The sequence below is a fragment of the Drosophila virilis genome, chromosome 2, assembly GCF_030788295.1.
Source record: "Drosophila virilis strain 15010-1051.87 chromosome 2, Dvir_AGI_RSII-ME, whole genome shotgun sequence".
Classification (NCBI taxonomy): Eukaryota; Metazoa; Arthropoda; class Insecta; order Diptera; family Drosophilidae; genus Drosophila; species Drosophila virilis.
In genome coordinates, this window is record NC_091544.1 from 28,728,370 (window position 1) to 28,739,921 (window position 11,552).

The 11,552-nt window shown below is 42.5% G+C and overlaps 1 protein-coding gene across 1 annotated transcript; it reads right to left on the bottom strand.

Moving 5' to 3' along the window:
- Positions 1–1,097: 1,097 nt before the first annotated feature.
- On the bottom strand, positions 1,098–9,033 carry LOC116650298 (uncharacterized). The gene is made up of 5 exons (XM_032433659.2): positions 8,877–9,033; positions 8,066–8,800; positions 7,763–7,996; positions 5,667–7,470; positions 1,098–1,978 (listed from the first exon to the last, which is right to left on the bottom strand). Exons 1-5 carry the CDS (start codon positions 8,949–8,951, stop codon positions 1,179–1,181), a joined length of 3,648 nt encoding a protein of 1,215 aa, XP_032289550.1. The 5' UTR covers positions 8,952–9,033; the 3' UTR covers positions 1,098–1,178.
- Between the last annotated feature and the right edge of the window lie 2,519 nt (positions 9,034–11,552).

The following is an 11,552-nucleotide window of genomic DNA, read 5'->3' on the forward strand; positions in this document are numbered from 1 at the left end:
AACATGTATGAAGGCGTATGTAATTATTTGCTTCCATTGTAAAAAATAAATTGCAAAGCGTTTTGTGTACATTTTGTTAATCAGCTGGTAATTTGCCTCAACAATGTGATCAAATATTTAATTTAACCATATAATAAATAATTGACAATTTTTAGGTAATATACTTCATTTTAGAAGAAAAACTACAATCGTTGCGCACACGCACACACACACACATACAACGTTCGAGAACAAAAGAGAGCAAGCCGGCCGGCACGCGCAGCATTGCCAGATCTAATTGCATTTTTACGTGTTGCTTTTTCAATCGTGCTCCGAAAAGTTTTGCAATTATCCGATAAAATATCAAACGTATGACTATTTAAATGGATTTTATTTGTAGCGGATTCATTTAAAAGTGGTTGTTGGTGTTTTCGAATATCACTCAGGGAAAATGTAAATAGTGCACTTACATTTATTGGGACAAGTGAAAAACAGTGCAAATGAAAGAGAAGCTAGCCGGCGGCCCGACCAGCACAGCATTGCCAGTTTGATTGTAGTTTCACGGGTTGGCTTTCAATAATTTTGCAATATTTGAACAAAATGATAGGTTTATGCTTATTTAAAATGATTATAGCTGTGAATGGCTAATAATAATTGATTGTACAATCCAATTCAAGTGAATGCAAATGTGTTGAGTGTTTTTTTATGTGTTGTGCAAATCTCGTGATAACACGCAACTGTCGAAGTTGTTTTTTTTTTATTTAACACGCTAATTGGAAGTTAATGGTACGTCAATTTGAATATTTATATACATATATGTATGCATAGTTTATAGTTTTCCTTTGTCAATATATTGTACATAGCTATAACGCTTAGCGGTAGTCAACGGATACTTGTCAGTTTCGAGCTGACACAGTACTTTTGCAAATACTGATCAAGGCTACATATAAATACATAAGTATGTCTGTCTGTATGTACAAATATATGGAGTTCTGAGAAGTCTCATTTAATGCATTTGCAATTTTCGAATTAATAAAGTTATGTAGGTATATTTGCATGCATACATATTTTTGTATTAAAAAATATATTTATCAGATATAAAGAAAATCGAACTATTTATAAACGTGTATGTACATATGTGATGTTAAATGTATGTATGCATATGCCCTCCTCTGCATATGCTCATATGCCCTTTTGCTTCACTTGAGCCTAAACGTTTTGACATCATGTCCAGCATTCAGTAGCAACGTTTCGGGTGTTGTGGGTGCACCCAGACGCACCCACTCCCTTGGTAATCCGGCATCCTTTCGGGCCGATTGCAATGCCTGCTGCAGGGCAAAGACAACGCTAACGGCCAGGCAACAGGGTGGCTCGCCCGTGGCCTTGGAACGCATAAAGCCGGCACTGCTGGCTTGTGGATTCTGCACAAGTTCGACGCGAAAATCAATGGGTATATCCTTGGCGCCCGGCGGCTTGTAGTTCCACGTGCGATTCGTGAGCAGGCGACCCGTCTGGCGATCATAGATCAGCTGCTCGCTGAGCCAGTATCCCAGGCACATGACGAATGACCCCTCGATCTGGCCAATGTCAATGTTGGGACTGAGGCTCTCGCCGGCATCCTCCAGCAAATCGACGCGCTTGATCTGGTTGTTGCCCGTGAGCACGTCCAGCTCGATTTCGGTCAGCGCCAGTCCATAAATATGATAACTCTGCATATCGCCCTTCTTATAATGATCCGAGGCAATCAGATTGATGGAGGCGGCATAGGCCGCCTGCACCGTTTCCTGCCAAGTGGCCTTGTCCTTCTTTACCGGCTGCAGTCGCGCGTTAAGCGTCTCGCAGGCTTTGCGCACAGCATAGCAGACGCTTTCGCTTCCTATAGTACCACTGGTGTCGGTGGCATTAGCGCCATTAATTGTGTCCGATGACTCGATTCTGATGTGGTCCAATTCGATACCCAACGTGTAGGCGGCCACCTGCGCAATTTTCGTGTTTATGCCTGCCAAACACGGAGAGGGAAATGAAAAGAATATTAATTCAGTTGAATTGTGAGTAACGCAGTCGAGGCTGCCCGACTAGCAGAATGCATTCATACATAACACAAAAGAGAGGGCTATCAGTTGAGAGTGATTGACGTGTTTTACCTGGGCTCTAAGATTATTAAATATGTATTTTAGCGCTTTATCCTGCTTTTTATTTATAAGTCTTTCGCTCTTGTACTTTATTTAAAAAACGTTTATAAAGTGTTATCTGCTGTGCAGTTTAAGTCTGTTAATTATTGAATTTATTAAACGCGGCGACAGTTCGGTGTTGTTCTAATTGACTGCTTGGATTCTTTTGCTTTGGTTATGATTCTTTTTTTGTTTGTGTACGAATAGTTTTTTCGAACGTGTTGTAAACTGTGATTCGTCTCGTCCTGCGCTCTCGCAACTTCTGCTTATCTTTGAACGCCGGTAGAAATTATGTCGTGCTGGAAGAAACTTTGCACGTTCGAGCAGGCTGATAATTAGGCACTGTCGCAATTTGTTAATTGCTGGCTGTGTAAGAATATGATGCATGCTAAATGTGCTAGATCGCTTCCATTGTCAAGAAGGGTTGCGGGGGCTTGTGTTGGTTGTGCTCAGAATGCATCGACAAGCAAATTGATTCCTCCAGAATATATAATTCTGTGAGAAATCTTAAAACTGATAAATGTGGCTAAGCAGCGCTCGAGTAACTTTGACTTGAGTTTTGAGTTGATAAGCAAATATATTTTTCGAATCTCCACCCAATCGCCAATTTTTGCAGTCTGTCCAAACCCCAACACCTCTTTTGACCATGCCTAGAAACTTGGATTTATCTCCTATGTTGTCACTATCTCCACTCCTCGTGAAATAGCATCTTCCAAAATTAAAGTTTTACAATCATTAGTGATGATTGTTCACAAGGTCCAGCCAAAAAAGCGAAGCCAGCCTGTCACCCTTCCAGTATCTTAAATCAGGCTATTGTTACTGTCGCAAAAAACTAACTTCGTCTTCCGACCAAGTTTAAGGTGGTGGGTATTAATTGCCGCCTACTGACGCTGAGATTGTCTTTGTTAAGTCTTTTCCATCACGTTATATTTTTATCACTTACTGCTAATGTTACCAGGTGGCCTCCTTTACTCCTTCCAGAGTATGTATATCATCCTACTTTAAAGGTCGAAATTTTCAATTGCAATCTTATTTCTCATTCACCGCCTTTGCTTTCGCAAAGAAAACTATTCCGTGCTTAATCAGCGTGTTCATGCAGCCGATTGGTAATTGTCATATGACTAATATGAATACCGCTATTAACTTTTTTTATGAGACACTGAATTCCCTCTTAAATATGTATATTTCCAATTCAATTCCTTCGACTGAATTTACTGACCCACCCTGGCTTACTTCCAGACTATCAAGCCTTTAAAATATAAAATATAAATATTTTAAAAAGTTAAATAAGTCTGGTTCCAGTACTGACATGGCTAAATATTCCATAGTTAAGTCGAACTTATTTTTCCTGAATTCTCAGTGCTCTGAGAATTATCTTAGTCGTTCCCAAAAGCAGTTTTCCCGAAATCCGAGACAGTTTTACAATTTTTATATCCTGAACCCATTGAAAATGGATAAATTTGTACAGTGTATTTGTGCAAATGAGTGTAACTGGCAGAAGGAAGCATCACCGACCGCATAAAGTATATATATTCTTGATCAGCATCAAAAGCCGAGTCGATCTAGCCATGTTCGTGTGTCCGTCCGTCCGTCCGTATGTATGAACGCAAGGATCTTAGAAACTATAAGAGCTAGAGACTTGAAATTTTAGCTGTTAGTCCTCCAAGTCCATGTGCACATCGAATTTGTTTCCGATTATCGATAACTTATCGTTTCCAAACAATCGATAAACATCGATATTGTAATCCGGTTTTTTGAGCAAATTGGGTAAATAATAAGAACTAGAGTCACAAAAAATGATATGTTTACTCTAAATCATTTACTTTTATCAAGTATCTGTCATTTTATAATTACGGCATCTCCCCGCAATTACCTCATAGCTATAAATCAAGTTAAGTGTAGTTCTTTCCTTATTTATCCATGGCGAAAGCTTTTTAATCTATCTCTTGAATCTTCTGTCTTTCCATCCTTTTAGAATCCATTTACATTGCACAACTGTCCGCTTTTCCTAAATTATTTGAAAAAATAATCATATAGAATTTTCAGCATTTCTGTAAATCAGTCGTCTCCCCTGTTCAAAATGGATTCATAAAGAATTTGTTAACTACGACCAATCAGCTAGATTTTAATTACTCGGTAAATGATTCTTTCCTTTCTAAAATGCAAACTTATGTCATTTACACTGAATTCACTTTTTAAACTGGACTGATTAGGTTTCCCTCCGTATTTTTTGCTTTGGATTAGTTCTTATTTAAAAAGTAGGAACCAAATAGTAATGCTGAGGCTATCTATCTATCTATCTATCTGAAAACAGGTTCACGTTACTTCTGGTGTTCCTCTTTACTCTTTTTATAAATGATCTACCCCATGTTCTATAAAGTGCTCGAGTACTTATATATGCGAATGATGTGAAACTTATTCTATCATACACTAAAATCATTCTCGTCTACAAAATGATTTGAACGCCTTGCAACTTAGGTATTTGGCCAATCATCGACATCATAATTGTTTAAAGTGTAGGCTTATGACTTTCAATCGCACTACACCTTATCTTATTAGATATACAATCGACAATAATCCATTGCAAAGTATACACAGCTAAGGATCAATGCGTTCTTTCTGATTCTAAACTTTGCTTCAATCTTCATGTAGACACCATCGTTAATCAAGCCAAAAGTGTACTTGGATTCATTAATGATGGTCTAAAGAGCTTAAGGAGCCTTTCTTGTCCTCCCTATCCTTGAATATCGCTCTTGCTTCTGGTCTCCGCAGTATAACAATAGCCAGGAACTTATTAAACCAGTTCAGAACCAATTTCTGCTGTTTGCCTTACGAGGCTCAAATTGGGACCCCAATCTTCGATTACCATCCTACTGCAGAAGGCTTCTTCGAACCAAGTTAACCCACCTTAGGACAATCCTCGGTGTTGCCTTCTACAAAAGTTGATTGTTGGCGACATACACTCGTTTTTCCTGTAAGAACGTCTTCAATGCTCTGCTCTCTCTAGGCCTACCAGGAATTATCGCCCACCTACTTGCGCAACAGACCACGCTATGCACAATTTTTTTCCCGAACTCTGCAAAAATTACAATAGTTTGTTTTACGTTTTCTCCACCGAACTTTTTCTACCTTTAATATAATCGTTGCTTTCAGGATACATTCCCAGCTATGCCGGACAGGCTTTAAATTTCTCTATCTCTATCTATCTCTATCTCTTTACCCTATCTATAAATTAAAATTATTTTTAATTATTACTTAAAATCACTATGTTCTCTATGACACCCTTCTTCATAGCTGTAGGCACTAATAGCGTCCCTGACAAAATTAGCCGTGAAAAGGCGCATAGCTGGCCGGACGGTCAAATGAAGCACCTCCATCGGTCGGTGATGCTATTAAATAATGATGTATTATAATAAGCCTTTTAGCACTTCATTTTTATCATTTGATATTTTGAATAATTAGGAAAACATTTGTTTTCGTCGACCATTTAATTAATAAATAAATAAAACAACCTACCTTGACCCATCTCAATGCCGCCATGGCTGACAACGACTGTGCCATCTATATGATAAATGGCCACCGTTGCCGGAAACTGGCCAAAGTAGAAGATCGGATAGTCCATTAAGGCCAGACCCAGGCCACGTTTGATCCAACGATTTTTTGCATTGTGCGCCTCGATCTCCTTACGACGCTGATGATATTCCCTTGACTGCAAAAACTGTGGAAGCAGCTCTGCCATTTTGTGGCCCTTGGCCATGTTGAGCAGCCGCACCTCGGCCGGATCGTGCTCCACTTCGAAGGCTACATGTTCCACTATGTTCTCCATCATGGCAATGCCTTCAACAGAGCCAGGTGCACGGCACCACGTTGAGCTGGGCGCATCAGTCAGCACAGCGTTGCCGTTAACCTTGTAATTGGCATCGGTAAAGTCGTAACAGTTGGCTGCGGTTCTTGTGGACTGTCCGGAGATGGGACTCTCGTTGGAATTCCAGCCGGCGTCCTCATAGAAATCATTCTCCAGACCAACTATTTTGCCGGTAGCTAGCACATGGAACTGATAGTCGGAACGGCAGGCCCAGCGCTTGCCATTTACATCCATCATGGACTCCAGAGATTGCACAAATCGCACTGGTCGATTCAGCTTGTAGGCTGCCAGGGAGGCGGCACAGGCCACCTGATTCCCGCGCGATATTTTGCAGCCATAGGCGCCACCCAAGCGTCGCACCTGCAGCTGCACATCCTTGGCTTTTAACTGCAGCATGTTAGCAATTACAGACTGTGTGTGATCCATCCACTGTGTGGCCGAATAGACCCTGAGGCAATCCTCAAATGGCACCACTACTGTTGTCTGCGGCTCCATGCTGAAGTGATACTGCAGGCCCATCTGGAAGACACCACGCACACTCTTATCCGGCGTGGTCGAGCACTTCAGCTGGCCCGGCTTTGCGGAGATCTCACGTATAATTCGCGACGCCTCCGGCGAGGGTGACATGTCCAAAACGTCACTTAAGCTGGGCAGCACTGGTCGCGCTGGATCCGGCTGGCCATAGCTGAGCTTTACCAGCTTAGCGGCGCGCTGTGCCCACTCCGCACTCAGAGCCACCACCAGGCCCGCAGGCTGCTCGAAGTGGCGAACACGGGTCTCACAAAAGATCTCCTCCGGCTCGTAACCAAAGTTTGGATCACTGAACGTGTTCGTTCCGGGCACATCCTTGGCGCAGTAAAAGGCGAGCACGCCAGGCTGACTAAGTGCCTCCGCCGCATCAATTTCCTCTATGCTTGCTCCCACTTTGGTGGCGCCGACAAAGGCGCAGTGCACCGTATTTGATGTAGTCAGCACATCGTTCATGTACGTTGCCTCGCCTGAGCACTGAATCATGGCTTCCAGCTTCTGCACCGCCTGCGTCACGGGATAGTATTGCTTCTGCGTCTGGTACACCTGTGTGCCCGAGGAAAGCGGCCGTTGCAGCAGCTGGCCACCGCTTCTGAATGCATCGCTTACGTCCGCCTGGGGCGCCCGCTTCAGCAGAAACTTGTACAGCAATCCACAGGCCAGAGTCAAACGATACGCGGGCGATGCATCCGGCAGCACATCATCTGGCTGCACCAGCGTCGACAGCTTTAGAAACACCTGCTCCAGCAGTGCATTGTCAAAAGGATTGCGTCCGACCAGCAGCTGCTCAATGGCCGTCGCATGCACAAAGTCCGGCCGAATGCCGCCAAAGCAAATGCGAGCATTCTTCACCTTCGACCCTGCATCCAGTTCCAGTAGAAATGCAGCGTTCACATAGGCATGCGCATTCTGGGCACGCGGCATAATCTGCAGCGGGTTGAGGAAAAAAGTTAGAGAAAAATCTATCTAGTGGTTGGTTAGAGAAATAACTTAAAAGTAACCAGGAGGCAGTTGCTCTCCTTGACTGTTGGAGAAAAACTCGAACCTGACAAGTTGTCGATCATCGGATGCGAAAACGTACTGCGCGGATTCTAAGAGGACCCACATTAAGAAACAGACGGACCAAGAATATATATATATATACTTTAATGAGTCAGAGGGACATTCGTCTGCCCGTTGAGAACATTTGCATAACCAATTTGGGCACACAAATAAATACCTTATATGATTCGTATATGTACTTATCCTTGGGATAAGCGGGTAGCAAGAATGCCTTGAGCAGGAGTTTTCTATCCTTGGAGCTTAAGTAGTCTGCCAGTGACAATTGCTTCTCATCCGTGGCACTCTTAGAGGCTATGACACGCACATTGAGTGCTTCAAAGCAGATGTAGATATCGGATGGAAACTCGGGATGCTGCTTCTTGATGGACAAGTTGCCCGCTAGAGTGCCAGACTGCAATAGAGGAAGAGTTCAAGCTCAATTTGGAGCAGTTTGTGTCGCACGGTCGAGACTGAAACTCACATTGCGCACGGGCATATTGGCAATAAGATCCATATGTGTCCACAACTGCTGCAGATACTCGAAGCCCACCTGCTTGGAGGCGACGTTCAGTACGTCCATGGCCTGGCTGAGGCTGAGATTAGCGCCCAGCTTCAGCTGTTGCGGCTCGCTGCTGTGCTGCTGCAGCTCTGTCACCGCGCGTAGATCAATGTAGTGTTTAATGTCCAGTGGACGCCGATAGACGCCATGTGCCGTGTTGCCTGCGACAAGCATAAACTGCTCCTGCTCGCCCACCTGGTCCAGGGCCTCGAATAGCTGGCCCAAGGATTGTGGCCAATGCCACTGGGTGCCATCCTTATGGACTAATGTGGAGCCCACACAGTTACCGGCACAGCGTTCGCCCGTTTTCGGGCAATTACGCGCTGACAGGTCCTCAATGTCCATGCACTCCGCCGGTAGCTTAATACAGCTGTCCACGGCAAAGGACTTCATGGCATCCAGTATGGGCCGGTAGCCGGTGCAGCGGCAAATGTTGCCGCCAAATGCATTCTCCACCTCGGCCATGCTCACTTGTCCCCCCTGCGCCTCCAGCAGACCGTACATGTTCATCACAAAGCCCGGCGAGCAGTAGCCACACTGGGTGCCATTCAGCTTGGCCAGACGCTTCTGTATGGGATGATAGCCGCTGCTCTTGTTGCCCAGCCCCTCAGCCGTCACGATCTCCAGCTGGGCGCAGCTATTCAACAGCGTCAGGCACTGCAAAAGTCAAGCTATTATTGTTTTTGTTGTTCGTTTTTGTTTTTGATTAAGTAGTGTGGATGCCCTTTCTCACCGAGTTGACCGCCCAACTGCGCTTCCCGTCGCGCAACACGCAAACGCAGACGCCGCAGCCGCCCTCCAGGCACATAAACTTCGTCGCTGTCAGCTGCGCGTGCTCCCTGATGAAGGTGTTCAATGTGGTATCCGCTGGCAGATTGCTCAGATTAACTACAGAGAGAAACGAAAGCAATATATTGAAAAAATTATTGGAACAGGGATCACTTGAAAATTAACAATTGTTCCGTAAACAGTATGTTAAATGCTGGAAAGGGTGCTCAATTTAAGGTACTGCGATGATATTTCAGTTTATTTTTCATCGGTGAAAGTAGTCTATTGATAAACTTAATTGGCAATTAAAAATAATCCCTATAGTTCTCATGGTGCCAAGCGGTGATCCTATACTTACGAAAACCCCCAGAAAAATATGTCTTCTAATGATGTTATGCATTGCTAGTCGTTGAAAAATTCGTAGCGAATGTTCATTCTATGCATGCCGATCAAAACGAAAATGTTAAGGAATTTTTTTATTATAAAATGAAGCTGAGTTCCCTTGCAATCAAGAACTGTATAGCGCTAAGCCCAATAAGCGGCGCGCGCGTCTTTTGTTAATTGTGTAGTTTCTTATTACTAAACATTCTGTCTGGCACGAGGCAACTTCAAAACGTGTCATTTATGCAGTGAAGTTATGAGTTGCAAGTGCAAATTTTATTTGTATTATTTATTTATTTGGTGTTAATTAGTATGTATTATTTAAAAAAACCGCAAGCATTTGAAATAAAACATAAACTTTACATTCTAGAGTCCATGTCAAAGGAAAATGCTGCTTGATCTCCAGAAAATAAACAGCTTTCATCTAAATTTGTTTTCCCAATTTACCACTGTTGCGCGTGGAGTTCCCAAATCGTTTAAACACGTTTTTATTAATATAAAGATAAAGATATATTTAAGACAAATCGAAAAAAATTAAAACATCACCAAAAAAATCTGTGAATTGCACTTTTTACCAAGGATGCTTCGATTCTGCGAAAAATGTAAAGCAGGTCTCAAATGATTTTTCTTATGTATCTTTGGAAATGAATTTAAGCGCGAAACGTCACCCACCAAGAAGCGATGGATTTTCCAGAAATTTGCTCAAATGAATTTGACCAAAGATCCGATGGTTAACAAAAATCTTTTATACCAACGTTTTTAGCTAATTAACCACTGCTGTGAGTGTGAAACACGAATTCATTAAGTTTTTAGTAGAGCTTTGACAATAGATTTGAACCAAATCGGAGACCACACAAACTGCGCCCAAAAAATCTTTGAATCGCATATTTACCGAAGGAGTTAAGATTTTGCAAGAAATGTGAAACACGTCTCAAATGATTTTCCATATAGAACCTTGAAATTTAGTTTGAGGGCGAAACGTCATCCACCAAATTTTTGACCCCCATTTTCGCCAAGGAGGAATACATTTTTGGAAAAGTGTGAGACTCCAAATTAATTTGCTTAAAGAACTTTAAAATTGAGCTTGTAGCCGATCAGAGAGTAAACCAAAATGTTTCATACACACGTTTTTCGCGATTTTCCATACTTGCGGGTGGTACTTCCCAAAACCCCGCCTTAACATGCACCTTCATCGCATGTGGCAACTACAGTGAAAATTTTAGCTTCCTAGCTTTTACGGTTTTGGCCGTACGTTGATCACCAATCAGTTAGTCAGTCAGTCAGGATAAACAGTATTATATATAGAGATTAGTTTGTAAGTTAAGGCAATTGTTTAAATAATGTGTTCATTTTCTTTACTTACACTAGCGATAGAACAAACCCCTTTGCACTAGCTTTATCGGCAGAGTCTTTGCATCAAGTAAAAAGTGCTGGCAAAAAGGCAAACCCTTTTGGATCAGAAAAATCACTTGCATCTTTTCTATGTCAAAATCGCTAAGTTAAGTATACTAACAAAATACTCTCTTGCACCAGGTAAATCGCTAGGTCAACGTCGTAGCGCTCGGTACGCGTCAATGACATTCGTTAGTTTAACGAATTGGTATATCCACCGTTTGGGACCAGTACACCGGTGGACCCGAAATCCAACGATAAAGTTAAGCATTTTGCAAATGGAGGGCATTTACTAGTCGCGTTTACTTGAAACTTACCCTCATATGGCTTGCCATTGATTGTAAAAGTGGTCGTCATATTATTCTTTCTAAAAATAAATCCTTTGCGAATGCCCCGTTACTTTGCTCCTGCTGCTGCAACTGCTACTGATGCTTCTTGGTGCTTCGGTTGTTCGCCTTCAACTGATTCTCGATTCACCAGTTCGGCAACAAATTTGCCTTGCTTCTAGGCAGTTGCGAATTCTATACACTCAACCCATTAAAAATGGGTAGAAAGAGTATTGTGTTTTTGTGCAAATGAATGTAACAGGCAGAATGAAGCATCTCCGACCCCATAAAGTGTATATATTCTTGATCAGCATCAATAGCCGAGTCGATCTACCCATGTCCGTCTGTCCGTCCGTCCGAATTTAAGAACGCAAGGATATAAGAAACTATAAGAGCCAGAGGCTCAAGCTGTAGGTCCTCATAGTGCCTGCGCAGATCGCGTTTGTTTCCGATATTCGATAACTTTCCCCGTTTCCAAGTAATCGATAAAAATCGATATTAATATAATCGTTTTTAAGCAATTTTGTTAAATAATATGAGCT

Bases quoted from the DNA above. Each gene is read 5' to 3' on its own strand.
- LOC116650298 (XM_032433659.2), bottom strand. From the start codon at position 8,951: ATGTGCCTGGAGGGCGGCTGCGGCGTCTGCGTTTGCGTGTTGCGCGAC. The intron at 7,997-8,065 runs GTGAGTTTCAGT...CCTCTATTGCAG, and splicing joins CCAATATGCCCGTGCGCAAT to TCTGGCACTCTAGCGGGCAA. The intron at 7,471-7,762 runs GTATTTATTTGT...AACCCGCTGCAG, and splicing joins ACATATACGAATCATATAAG to ATTATGCCGCGTGCCCAGAA.